Source organism: Phoenix dactylifera, unplaced genomic scaffold (genome assembly GCF_009389715.1).
Source record: "Phoenix dactylifera cultivar Barhee BC4 unplaced genomic scaffold, palm_55x_up_171113_PBpolish2nd_filt_p 000328F, whole genome shotgun sequence".
NCBI classification, from domain to species: domain Eukaryota; kingdom Viridiplantae; phylum Streptophyta; class Magnoliopsida; order Arecales; family Arecaceae; genus Phoenix; species Phoenix dactylifera.
Window position 1 is genome coordinate 253,774 of NW_024067792.1, and position 14,219 is coordinate 267,992.

Genomic DNA, 14,219 nt, shown 5'->3' on the forward strand with positions numbered 1-14,219 from the left:
CACATGGGGTCCATATCTAGGACGGGACACATGTCTACACGTGGCCAGCCGCACCAAGTTTCCCTACAACCACGCCAACTGATGATCGCACCGCAAATCACGTCTCAAGTCAAAAGAAACGTGCGGTTTAATCACTTCTCCCACCGCGTAACCCTAGACGTCGATTCGATTCTAATAATCTAATAAGCCCAAAAACATCACCAAAAAATTCCATGACATACGGCACAATTCTATTGGATAAATTTAATTGGCTTCGGTTTGAAATGCCAATAATTTTATGACACGTTGGGATGGACGGCTTGGTAAGGAAATTGCGCTGCGCAGCGCTTTCGTTTCGAGACGAAAAGGGATCCAGCGAAGCGGACGCAGGAACCGACCAGAGCCGTCCGATCGCGTTGAGATCGGAAGGGACGAGCGGCGTGGATCGGCGGGGCACCGACCATGGGGGAGGGTGGGGCCTATAAATAGAGCGGGAGGGGGTAGGGCAGGCTGCGATCGCTGTTCTCTATTGCGGGGTTTTTTCGCGTTCCGCCTATGCGCTCGTTCGTTCGCTCTCTTGAAGGCCGGGAAGAAACCAAGAGGGGGGAGAGAGAGAGAGAGGTGGACAAGGAGGAGGACAGGATTTCGATTTCTAGGGTTTTGCTCTGCTCGGATCCAGGTTTTGTATTGGATTTCGGTAGCGTTTCTGTTGATTTTTTGTTTTTTCTCTATCTTTTCTCTCCATGTCGCTGTCTATGATTTGATTTCTTGGTCCCGATCTTTATCTAGGGTTTTCTTCGAGCTGGATTGGTTGGAGCTAGGGCTTGATTTTTCTGGCGTCCTTTTGGTTTGGGGTCTTGCTTCTTGCTAGCCCTACCGGGGAGTTCGTGGTTGGAGTCTGATTTAGGGCTAGGGTTTTGATTCTTGTACGGTGCTTTTTGTTTTTGGGGTGGGGGGTGGGGGTGGGGGTTGGTTGCATGTTGGGGGAGATTTAGGGTTTTGAGTTGCTTGTTTTGGTGGAAGATTTGGGGTTGGATTCCTCTGTTTATGTGATCTAGGGTTGGGAGGTCCATTGAGGGATGGGGGAATCTGGTGAAATTTAGGGTTTGATGTTGTTTGTAAGGCAATACTTGATGTTTGTTGATAATGAATCGGGATTAATTGCTGCATTAATCGCGCGTTTTGTATTCCGTGATAGCAGATAAATTCTTGCTGAATCATAATTTAATCCTGTATCGCCACTAAACTAGCTATAACAAAGTCCATAAAAAAAGGGAGAAAAGGAAGGATTCGAAACAACTGATTTGGTGGGAAAATTTGAATTTGTAACTCAACGTGAACGATTAATTTCAGCACCTATCTGGGACTTATACTGCAAGGCATTAACTAACTGTAATCTGGATGCCACTTAGGGAACTGAATGATGGTGGCGTGGTCGGCGTGCCTATATTTGGTGGATTGACCTTATGGCACCGACAGTTCTTTTAGAGTACACTAAAGAAAAGAAGCTGAAGAAAAGTTTACAGGATCTTTCATTCACGATGATGGGGAAATCACATAAGTTCTCAAAAGGATACTCTTCTGGTTTTGTCCCAGACTATCGACATGCTGTGGATACAATGGGCGAGTCAGAAGGGTTTGGTAGCTCAGGACGGGCCGATTCAGAGGATTCCTGTGCCCCAAAAAGGAAGTGCATAAGTTTAAATATGGACAGAAATTATCACTTCAATGTCCCTCTGCAAGTCATTTCTTTGTCCAAGATGTCTAGTTCAGAGAGAAAGGATTTGGAAATGAGACTGAGGTCAGAGCTCGAGCAGATTCAGATGTTTCAGAAGAAAGTGCTTTCAAGGTGTGTGAACACTGGTGGTGTTGCCCTATCATCCTCTGCTGGTGTGCATGGGAAGAAAAGGGATCCTGTGGGGCAGAATGCTTCCCAGGTGAAGCGTGGGATATCAGGAAGGTTTGAGTCCATGAAACAGGCTCGACCATGTTCTGTCAGCAATTCAGATGCAATGCTGATAAAACAATGTGAGGCACTCCTCAAACGCTTGATGTCACACCAGTATGGTTGGGTCTTCAATACTCCTGTTGATCCGGTGAAGTTGAAGATACCAGATTATTACACTGTTATTAAACATCCGATGGATTTGGGAACTATTAAGTCTAAAATAACTTCGGGTGCTTACTCCAGTCCAGGGGGTTTTGTTGCAGATGTGAGGCTTACTTTTACCAATGCCATGACATATAACCCTCCTGGTAATGATGTTCATCTCATGGCAGATACCTTGAGAAAATTCTTTGAAACAAGATGGAAGCCTATAGAAAAGAAGCTGGCTGCAGCTGATGCACGCATTAAACAGGAAACAGAAGCTCCTAATTTGGAGCTGCCATCAAAGAAGCGGAAAGCCCCTGATATGAACCATAATATTGTTGTGCCAGAGAAGGTGGAACCAAAGATGACGGATGAGGAGAAACGGGTTCTGAGTAGGCGTTTAGAGTCTATGCTGGGGGATTTACCAGATCACATTATTGATTTTCTGAGGCAGCACAGTGACAATGGAAATCAGACCAATGAAGAGGAGATAGAAATTGATATTGATTCTCTTAGCGATGATACATTGTTCGAGTTACGGAAGCTTTTAGATGATTACTTGCGGGATAAACAGGCAAGAGAGCAGGCAAAACCTGAGCCATGTGAAATGGAGGTATTCCATTTCATTCAAGCTCTTAGATTTTGGTTTCTTACATTTCTCAGTATCTGTGCTAATTTCCATTTTCTTTTGCAGATTTTGAATGAATCTGGCCTCAGCAATTCATCGATGCATCCTTGCAAAGGTTTACCTTCTTGATTCACGCCGATCCTTTTCAGAAGAATAGATATAGACACATCAAATAAGAAACTAAAACTTTTCTTTCATCTTGTTTGTGCATAGGCAATGAGCCTGCTGATGAGGATGTAGATATCGGTGGCAATGATCCTCCCATGTCAAGCTATCCTCCAGTGGAGATAGAAAAAGATACACAGCTCAGAAATAACAAGTACAGCAGTTCAAGCAGTTCCAGTAGTGATTCTAGTTCTTCTTCCAGTGGTCTGTGTTTGTTTCTACACCTCATGTTCACCTTTTCTTTCTTGCTTTTGCATCATTGTTTGACCTGCACATTGCTTTGGATTGATTCATTTTTCTGTGGCCCTTTTTCTTATACCTTTTGAGATACTCATTCATCTAGGTGCTAATTCATTCTAGTATTCTACCAAACACTGGCACTGCTTGCAATGCTAATTCTTATTGTTTATTTAGACACATATTTCTAGGGCATGAGAGGTATGCATGATTGTGATGGCTTCATGCCATTTGCTAAATAATGTTTGATCATGCTCATGCTCTGTGTGCAAATGATTGTTTTAGTTTTTGAATTCCTAACTACCATGTCTGGTTGTAGTAGAGTGTTCAACATTCTCAAAGCCTTTATCGAATGGAGTATGTTTCATTAGATGTAACTTCCCCCTTATTATTAGCATATAGCATGTTCAGTGCATATGGGGACAGAGGAAAAAAATTGAAGGAATAATAAACCATACTTCTTCTGATTTTATGAATTATGGATGCTAAAGATTGAAAGCTGTGATTTGGACTCCATAATTAGCTTCATTTGCAGGATATGACCATCTCAGACAAAACTCTCTGAGAGAATATTTGATAAGGATATCTTCACCATTTTTAAAAGAAAAAAAAACATTGTTTGAACTACTGGATTTTGGCAAAAGAAGAGAATATGAGGGGATTCTATTTTAAATGACCTATGGAAAGGTTATGTTTTGTGTTCCGAGGGGAACTTTTGGAGAGTTTTCTGCAAAAACTTTTTAAAACTGTAAGAAATGGTATCTAGGACTTCTAGTTGTTAGTGATAGAGTTGAGAAAAATTGTATGGGATGATCCCGAGAGAGAGGGCATAGAAGACTCCTAGAAAGCTGAATGAGTAAAAAGAGGATGTGCTTTTTATTTTTCTATGTTTCCTTTTTAGTAAAACTTATTATGTAAGTTAGTTGATTTTCAATTTAGGGGAAAATTTGACAGACCCAATGCCCCCATATGCTCCATGTAATATAGTATATGCATGTATAAACTTTGTTAGAGAATTTCTGATTTTATAGGCGATACAATTATTATCTGTTTTTTGTGTGTGTAAGATACCAAGATATCTAATTAATGTTAGATGTGTGTTTTTCAAGTTACACGTACCAAGAAAATGTTGCCTTAAATATTAGGTTTCTCTATTTCTATTAATTTGTGAAGAGCCTGATATTTTAATTTGTGAAGAGCCTTAAATATCAGGATTTATGAGGTTATAAGAGGTGTTGGCAGCCTTTCCATAGTTCTTTTTAAATTGTAACCCATCAAGTAAAATTTTAGATGTTCCATGACTGGATGTCATGGTGTTAAGGATTGTCATCCTCTATCCCACCCCTTCTTGCCTCCTGCCCTCTATGATTCGTGACATAAGTGTAGGAGTTTAACTCACCAGCTTTATGCTTTAGTTTGATAAACCTTTTCTCTAGGTTCTTCATTTGAATCTATATATGTTGGTTCCATGTTGGAGAAGACACTGTTCCCACATTATTGTGAATTGCATGTTCTCGAAGTCACAAACTTACAAAGGGATGGCCTGCTTGGTTGAAAAATTGTTTGTTTGTTTGAGTTTTACTACCACAAAATACTTGATTTCTTTTTAATAGTCATAAAAGAGACATGGGGTTGGATGGTTGAGATTTTAAGTAAGATATATGATTTGGTACTTGTAACTGGTTTGTTTGAGTTTTTCAAAACTACAAAGATAAAAAAAAATCTATTTATTAGTGGGACTATTTGTGATCAGAGTCTGTTGGGAATGCTGAAGTTGATTTGCTCTGTCTATGAAATGAAATTTTGTTTGGGAGGCCAGATTGTGCTTTAATGGCTTACTAAACTGAGACTGGACTGAAATTGCTGTGTGAAATTGCGGTGCATGAGTTTAGGCATCTTATGGGTAAGTTCATATTTTTTTCTAGAACAAAACACATTCTTACGAACAAAACACTTGGATCCTGTTAGACTTATAGTTTAGCCAGTTTTAAGCTTTTGTCAGTATTTCCTTGTTTCATATCTACACTATTAGCTACTTGCTTTTGTTTTTAATTTTAATGCAAAAGTATTGCATTTGCAATTTGATTTATATTTCGTCATTACTCGCTGTGAACATTGACTACTAACTTCAAAGTTTGAATTTTTCTTCTTAAATAAATGCAATTGCTATTACATTATTTCAATTTTCTTGTATTTTCCTGCTCAAATATTGTTGGCACATGTCATGAGTTGAAGGATGGACTTAAATGTGATCTATACCATTTAAAACCTTGGATTTGTTGAAGGAAAACTTATCCACATGAAGAATTTTGGTCTCTTGAATCCGTAACAACAGAAGCAAATTTGTGAAGTTACCTGTAGCAAAAAGGTTTTGGACAAGTTGATTGCATGGTGTTGGAAAGTCCATCCATAGGATAATGTTTCCAATATCTCTTAGACTAAACAACTTCTAAAAATATTTGTTGCTTTTTCTGTGTTTTGCTACTCCTTGGTGTCTTTCTTTTTTAGTTGGTTAATATTTCCAAAAGGGTGCTAACTCAACATGCAAGTTAAAATTTGACTAGATTAATCTAGCAGATGAAAATTGCTATAGATTCTAAGAATTACCATAACAATCATAAAATGATAGGTCAAGATCATAACTGTTGTGGTTCAAATCTGGCCTGAGGGTGACCACGCGGGAGGAGTTGGAGGAGCCGCCGAAGTGTGGAGGAAGAGGTTGAAAGCCACCTCTCGCGATCGACGATGTACCTGCATAAAGCCTCACCGGTGTTTTCGATGAGGGCCCTCCGACGATCAAGTTAGAGTGGGGGCTAGTTGGTCCAGCCCAAAAGTCTCTTAGGCGTTACCTGTTGGGGTTCTTTATAGTCCCAGTAGGAGCATTTAGGTGGTGGAGGTATGGCCTGTTCCTATCATGAGTGGGAGTGGCGCGCAGTCAGAGCTTGCTTGTGGCGCGCGGTGGAGTCCGTTCTTAGGAACGGTAAGGCGTTGACAGCCGTAGCAGGGTATGACCGGTTTTCATCATGAGTGGGAGTGGCGCACACTCAGAGCTTGCTTGTGGCGCGTGGTGGAGTCCGTTCTTGGGAACGATAAAGCATTGACAGCCATAGCAGGGTATGGCTGGAGTAGCATGGCGCTGTCATTGGCTGTCGTGGGCCGGTAAGCGAAGCATGGCGTGGTGGTGTCGCAATGTACGGCCACGTAAGAGGGTGTAGGCACGCACATGGATGCGGCCGTTAACGAGGCCGAGCTCGTCGAGAGGTCAGGTATTTGGAGAGGTCGGTTAGACAGGTGCTAAGGCCAGTTTAGAATCGCGGATTTCGAGGTGTGCTCGGTGGAGCGCCCTGAGCTCGAGGGTCGGGGCGTATTACTGGAGAGGGCGCCCCGAGCTCGGTCGGGACGAGTCCGCGAATACAGGAGGCGCCCCGAACTTGGTCGGGCGAGTCGGCGAATACAGGAGGCGCTTCGAACTTGGTCGGGTGAGTCGGCGAATATCCGAGGTTGAAGGAGCTTTCGGCGGAGTTCGAGGTCAGGCTGATTCTGGGCCTGACCGAGGACACGTCTGATTGGCGTTGGTGTCTATTGGGTCGAAATTGGATGGCCCTTTTGTTGTGGGCTGGACGATTCATTTTGACCCCCATCAATAACCATAGTGTCAAGTTTTTCTTAAACTTTGAAAAACCAAATCAAAACCTAAAAACTTCGGTTTCAGCAGGAGCTGAAAAAGAGCGATTTTTGGAGTTTCAGTTGAAAGTGATTTGTGGGAAGAAATTAAGTGTACAAATTGGCTATATTTGCTAGTTTTGCCATTTTTTCATTCCTTTAATAGCCAGGAAACATTTTTCTCTAGAAGATGTTATTATGTTTAAGGATATTTGTTTTCCTTAAGGTTGAATTGAGAGAAAATCTCTACCAGAGATCTTTGACATGCTCATCATCAGGGCATTGGTTACTGTAATAGAATGGAACCGGTTTTATTAGCTACCCTGGAAATGTGCTTGCTGTTGTAGGTATATCCATGTATTGACCGAAGATGGTATTGGCTATATGTTTTATCACACAGGATGTCCAGGGTTTTCTGGTTCTTCATAATTTTATGGTTGGTTTAGTTTAATTACCATCAGAAGAGTTTATCAGCGGCTAGTTATAGTTCCTAGTAATTTTTATTTTTTCAAAAATTTCAAAATGATTGTCATTCTTATTTTGAAACCATAGAATATGCCAAGAGTTACCCTGTTATCCTAAAAGTTGTGGTTAGTCTTAACTGTTGTTAATATCCTATGTGGACTAGGACACCTGCACTCCTTAAGGCTTTTTTGTTTACAGATTCTTCATTTATCACCATGGTAAAAAAGATTAATGAAAAAATAAAAGAGGATGGAGTGGTCAGATCATGGAATAACTCCGTATTTGTTTGTCCATCATTAAAATGGAATCCTGGTCCTTAATGAGGCCAATTTAACAATTACAGAATAGGTAGCTATTACCCTTATTACTCTGTAAGACTTTCACACTGTTTGAAACAAAAAAAGAAAGAAAATCCTATAGTCCAAAATAACCTATAAAAGACTCCAGATAATGTAAGCTTGAAGTGAGGTAATTTTGATTGCACTAAATTATAATTGGCTTTGAAACTTAACTTGTCAGGACATGCAATGCAGTATACTTTAGTTTAGAAGTCGATATCATTTGCCAAGTGTAATGTGCTGCATATTTTAAACCTCGAGACTAAGTACTATCCTCGTATTTCATTGAATCCATGTAGTTGGTGCATTTTCATTGATGATTTGTTAATTTGGTATAGCCATCCATAGTGAAGTGGTAATACTCTTTTCACCATCATAAGGTTTTTAACAATTTGAAAAATGTTCCGTATTATCTTTATGCTCATTGAATCCAGTGTTAGTCTGGTATAGCCATCCATAGTGAAGTGGTTATATTCATTTCACCATTATCTTCCTTAAGGTTTATAACAATTTGAAAAAGCTTTCATATACTACCAAAAAAAGGATCTTGGTTGAGATACAGGTTGTTCAAGCTTAGCCTAATATTATTGTAGACTTGAAAGTTGCTACTGCTTTAAGCCTACTTTTAACACTCTAGGCTCAAATGAAGGTAGTGGCCATGACTGGTCCAAAATCATTAACAACCCCAGTTGTATCTCAAGCAATTGCTTTGAGGAAGAGGGGCGATTATATTCCTTCTAAAGGCTCGCTAATCAGTTACATAGTGCAGAAAGAACAAGGTGTTACTTCTTAGAGAGTTTCATGTGAGAACCTTGTTACTTTGTTACTGCTTATTGTTCTTGGAATCTGGAAGGACACCATTGCAACATTACGGTCTTTATGTTCATAGTCTAATGAGATGGGAATGTGCAAGTGGTTGAAAAATTTCAATGCAATGTTATTGGACATGACTAAGTGTCATAACAATGCAACTTGTTTTTTCTTTAAATGGGGAGAAGGGGCAAAAGGAAAAAATTACCAAGTGAAATGTTTCTCAATCCTCCCATGGTCAACCCTCACCAAGTGAACCCCATCCTCCCATGGTCAACCCTCACCAAGTGAACAACACAAGGGGGATAATTCTCCACCCAAAAATGAGTACAGCTGTTTACAAGTCCAAAATTAGCCAAGCTAAGCAGTTGGTTGGGTTCCTTCTCTATGCAGGTCTGATACCTTGAAAAGAAGTAGGTTGCTGGGACAATGCCCAAATGTTTAAATTCTATAAGTCGAGGATGATGAACACATTATGGAACTGAACAATTACTGTTCCAGTTTATGACATTAGGTGAATCACCTAAAAGTTATAACTTGGTGGCCCATAGCTGTTCAATGGCATAAGCGATACCTCTCCATGCTGCTAGAAGTTTCACCATTGGAATGAAATCGCAGAATGGGAATACTCCCTTAGCTGCAATGGTTGATCCCCATGTTTCAGGAATTATGAAATCTACCCACAATCATGGATGTATCTTCCATTAATCATCAAAATCAATCTTAGGAACTCGATGGTGAGGGAAAGAAATGAGTATAATAATTGGGAGTGGCCTAATGGGCCAATAGATGCCTAGAGCCTGACAGTGCCAAGATAAACTCATTGGGTATTTACCTGCATGTCTTAGCCGAGAGAAACTCAGTGGTCTGTTTCAAAGACAAAACAGCCAAATTTTAGGTGACATGACTTTTCCATTAAAGCCAAGTCCTTAAACAACACGAGTACTATCATAACAGTTGATTGAAGGTAAACATTTGGCGGTATACTGATGATGGTGATGATGATTATCCTATTAATTCAGGGCTTCTCTACTTTATTGTTAGTTTCAAATACACCAATTTATGGAGTGGATAAGAGCCTATAATATGAGGAAAGTTTTAATGGGCATGATGCATTATGAATTTCCAAAGGTTGCACTAAGTTGATAATGATCCAGTGTGACTAAATTCGATTTGTTATGCACTATAGAACCTAAAGGTTATGGTTTCAAAGGATGGTAATGCTTGTGATGGAAGGTAAATGGGTTGGAGGAACTTAGATGGTTTAAGGGTAATTATCAAGGTGGACTCACATATTAGTGAAGGTGGTTCTCTATCTTTGAGTATAGGAGTTTTGCAGGCAAACAAGTCATGGCTGTTAAGCAACGCTTTGTGTGTCTTACTGGTTATTGGAAGTTCATGGGCTTTTGTGAGGCCGTGCATGCCTGTTGTTATTTATGTTGAAGCTAACTGGAATTTGGAATGTAGTCTTATTTAAAGAAAAATGGCAGAATTCTGGAATTGAGGGAAAGACAGCTTCTTTGGTTGAAGTGGATGGGGGATTTCAAGTGCTTGTATCAGCTTTAATAACGACTTGCATATAGTTTAATCAAATTCTGCAAGCCTTTTTTTTTCTTTAAATATTTGAATGACCTAGGGAAAGCCTTAAGGGAACGTGCCAGCTTATCAAGGTGGTAAAGTGCTTGGCAGTTGGACCAAATGACCTGGGATCAAATCTTGCCTTCATCAAGGTTTGAGAGATTAAGGGTATTTGGGGGCTACCCCTGTTGCAGAGCTTATTGCATACAGGCCCTTTCTTTGTGTGTGTGCGCGCGCGCGCGCGCGTGTGTGTGTGTGTGAGAGAGAGAGAGAGACTTAAGGTGTCTTTAAAGAACCGATGACGAATGTCAACATTGTAATGATACAACAGCCCATATTTTGTGGGGTCAATGAGGACATTAGGATGGCTTATCCAGTTCGGTTTGATGGTCTCAATTATTAGATATTGTTTCATTTATGTAGTGAATTTTGATGTCTATAAATGTTGACAACTGATGCAAGTCACTTTCATGTGTAAATATGGGCTTCCAGTGCTTAATGATCAAAGAAATGGTCATGCCACGGTGCATATGCATTGTCCATTATGGCTACCATATGAGTTGGTCCCCGCATCACGTATTGCAGAGTATCATTTTAGCTGTGGGAACATATTGGTCCTTGCTTTAGTTCATTAACCTTTGAACGATATGGTCTCTGTAGACTCTTTCAGTCCAAGCCAAGATATGGTGGCCCTATTGAAAGGATATGAACAAAAGGGTGAAACCAATTAAGACATTGTTAGGAATGTTTCATCATCCATTAAGTGTTAGGTTATAAGACTCCATTGTGTCATCAGACTCTAAGACCTGTTCCAGGCCTCCTCTGAAGTTGGTTTCTGATGGTGATTATTTATTCTTCTACATTTTAATATTTAAGTAGCACTATTTCTATATGATTGAAAAAACGAACAAACTAATATTTGAGTAATTTTTGCAAATTAGATGCATGCATAGCTTGTGGCTGCAGAAAATGCTTGCATAATGCATGCATTCTTCATTGTTTGCTTGGGAAACTGTCTTGGTTTGTTTCTTCATGTTTTTCCTGTGTTTATTTTTCTTTTTTGACGTTCTAATTTATAGAACATGAAAAGTTTGAATAAGAGGCTTGTTAGGCAGTTATAGGAGCCCATGGCATAGAAGTGAGACATGCACCCTGAGTTATTTTTAGTCCTAATTCACTGTCGAGAAAATAATTACACCAAATCATCGTCCATCCTTATTCTTCTTATGAGATTGGTTAGTCTGATTCATTAGTTAAGGAATGAATTAATAAGTATTGCTTATTTTTAGTATCTACCAGTAATTTAGCAATAGCTGAGTTTTGAACAAGGTTGTTTATTATTGTTGCAGAGATGATATGTTCAATTTTTTCGTCTTCTTAAGCATCTGCTGTTCTTGTTTTTTCCTCCATCTTCTGCTGTTATGGTTTTTGTTCCTGTGATAGTTTTTTTGGCTTTGTACATAAAAAGTCTTAAGTTATTTACTTTTCCAACAGATTCAGACTCTGGTAGCTCATCAGAAAGTGAATCAGATGATAGAGTTGCTAGTCCTACAAAGACTGCGAAGGTATATGCAACCTTACATCATTGTATTTTATTTCATCAGCATTAACCATTTCTAATCAAACCAGCACCCCCATGGGGTGCTCCTCCACATATTGTGTTTGTAAATTGTCCATGCTTGCTCATACTTTTTCCGCTCTATTAGAATTAAATTATGCATTACTGTTGTTTAATTATCTGTTCAGGAACATGCAATAACTGAGGCAATGCTTGACCAAGAAAAGAGTGAGATAATGAATCCACTTGATGTAAACAGTGAGTATTCAAGCTTGCAATACCATTTGAGAAAAACTAATTGTCATGTCTTTGACTCTTTTGTTTCTGTTCTTGCATTATTGGTTACATACAGGACCTGTTAGTGGGATGGATCACCCAGAACAGGATGCTCGCCCTAAAGTACCAGTGGAGGCAGATGGGCATCAAGAGGGTAAGCATGAATTTCCAAGAAGAAACATGTGAGACTTTAAAGGGGTCCTGAGCATTTAATTTGGATGGATCTGCTTATAATTACCCTATGAAAATTTTAGGGGAGAATGCTCCATCAGAGAGGCAGGTCTCCCCAGAAAAGCTTTATCGAGCAGCTTTACTGAGGAGTCGCTTTGCTGATACAATTCTCAAAGCTCGTGAGAAAACATTGGGTCAGGTTGGTTATGCACAAGTGACTAATCTATTGCAATAATATGTTCCTTCATTCAAGTAATTTTACTATATTGTTGACTGGTAATGATCTTTTATCAGGGAGAAAAGGGAGATCCTGAAAAGCTGCAGCGCGAGAAGGAGGAACTCGAAAAGCAGCGAAGGGAAGGTACTAAAGCTTTGAAAACTAAGATGAATTCTTTAAATTTCTCCTTTGCTTCTTATGGTTAGGAGTTTCACTTGTATGGATGCAGAGAAAGCACGGCTTCAAGCTGAAGCTAAAGCTGCTGAGGAAGCCCGTAGACGAGCAGAAGCAGAAGCTGCAGCTGAAGCTAAACGCAAACGTGAACTTGAGAGAGAAGCAGCACGTCAGGCCTTGCTGAAGGCAAGTACCTTTTGTTTCAATTTATTAGGCACCTGTCTGACTTTTGTTCTTTTCCATCATTTGATGGTAGATACATATGGGGAATTATTGCAGATGGAAAAGACAGTGGAGATCAGTAATGACTGTAGAATTCTTAAAGATCTCGAAATGCTTAGAACTGTTCCAGCTGAGCATGTTCCAAGTTCGGTTGATGAGACAAGCCCGGATCTATCCCCAGATGGCATGGGTGGTTTTACGCTTGGTGGAAGTAACCCTTTAGAGCAACTTGGGTTGTACATGAAAAAAGATGATGAAGAGGAAGAAGAGGGTGAGCCAAGCGGTGTTCCTGTAAATGATGTTGAGGAAGGAGAGATTGATTGACAGCATTCTGCTCTGCTTGGCTTTGTATACACTTTTGAAGATTTGAATATATTTCATCTCCAGAAGGTACAGCAGCAGGGAATGTTGATTTGGGCCATCAGATGCTCGCATACAATCCATTCTTTCTTGGGTTGGCTTTAGGTGATCACCACCAAAAACTTTTGCCAACTGCTTATTATTGGAGATTACCTTTCTGGTTCCTGGCTGCTTATGGCAGCCGTCAATTTTGGGAGCGGAAGTTTTACACACCCACTGGTAGGGAAGTTTTGTGCTTTGTAAATGTTGGACAGGGAAAGATCTATTTATGATGCATTTATGGTGGAACCCAGTTGCTGGATTTGATATTGTTCTCGCACTCGTCCTTGCTGTTTGATATTCAAAATGGGAAATGTTGCCAGATATGTTACTTCATTAGTTTATACTGGGTGATATAGGGGTTGTACATTGCTGTTGATAATTGAAGTTTTGAGATGTGCTCCCCAAACTGTACACATATGGCTGCTGATATATGGAAACGAATTTCTTGATTCCAGGTTTCCATGTACTACTGGTCACTTATGAGCCGTACGTCAGATTATATGCTCTCAAGTTGGAGGTTGTCCTTTGGAAATGTACTAGTTTGTTTTACTCCTCGCTTGGTGCATTTCAATGAGATTAACAGTCATTCTAAGGTCTATAGTTGTGGATTGGCACTGTTATTCTCCTGTGTGCAGATTTTTTCTTTTTTTTTTTAAATTATTATTGTTGTCACATGTTGGAGTGAGCATCATCGTATCATCTATGCACTCAGCAAGTAAGGGAAGAAATAAAAAAAAAAAGAATTGATGTGTAGGGCTGTTGCCTCCTTCAGTGAGATGGTTTTTTGTTCTACTGTGATCATATAGCATGATTAAATGCTAATGATAATTATGTATAATTACTAAACTGCCAGATTGCGAAACCACGCACGGCTTGGCTGTCCCATTTGAAGGAACTACTCTTACTGATTACAGCGTTAAATTTACAGTTGAGCTCACGACCCTTCTGGTTTTGTTTCCGCTTTCCCGATTGCCTTTGAACTAGGCCCAACGTGTGCTTTGATGTGCGGTCGTTTTGTATTGTCTCTCAATTATGGGAAATAAAAATGGACTACTACCTTTTGATCTGGAATATTGGGATGATGACGAAAAATGAGATGGCCTTTTAGATGAAGCATGTATTTAGAAGTCTATGTGGCTCATCATTTAGGGAAGAGGGGAGCCGGGCATTCAAAAAAGAAAAAAATCATGGAAAATGAAATGAGCAGTGGGTGTGCTCAAAACGTGGGGAAGAGATTATTATGC

The 14,219-nt window shown here is 39.9% G+C and overlaps 1 protein-coding gene across 3 annotated transcripts; it reads left to right on the forward strand.

The window, feature by feature from the left end:
* Positions 1 to 494: 494 nt before the first annotated feature.
* LOC103708897 (transcription factor GTE9-like) lies at positions 495 to 13,728 on the forward strand. 3 transcript variants are annotated; one of them, XM_039118243.1, is made up of 11 exons: positions 495 to 658; positions 769 to 2,684; positions 2,766 to 2,814; positions 2,913 to 3,068; positions 11,450 to 11,520; positions 11,702 to 11,771; positions 11,866 to 11,943; positions 12,044 to 12,159; positions 12,255 to 12,321; positions 12,407 to 12,537; positions 12,631 to 13,728. In XM_039118243.1, the coding sequence occupies exons 2-11, from the start codon at positions 1,446 to 1,448 to the stop codon at positions 12,895 to 12,897; spliced, it is 2,244 nt and encodes a 747-aa protein (XP_038974171.1). In that variant the 5' UTR covers positions 495 to 658; positions 769 to 1,445; the 3' UTR covers positions 12,898 to 13,728. The 3 variants fall into 3 exon arrangements, with proteins under 3 accessions (XP_038974171.1, XP_038974172.1, XP_038974170.1); XM_039118244.1 differs by having other exon boundaries at positions 1,392 to 2,684; XM_039118242.1 differs by having other exon boundaries at positions 495 to 2,684.
* The last annotated feature ends 491 nt before the right edge of the window (positions 13,729 to 14,219 follow it).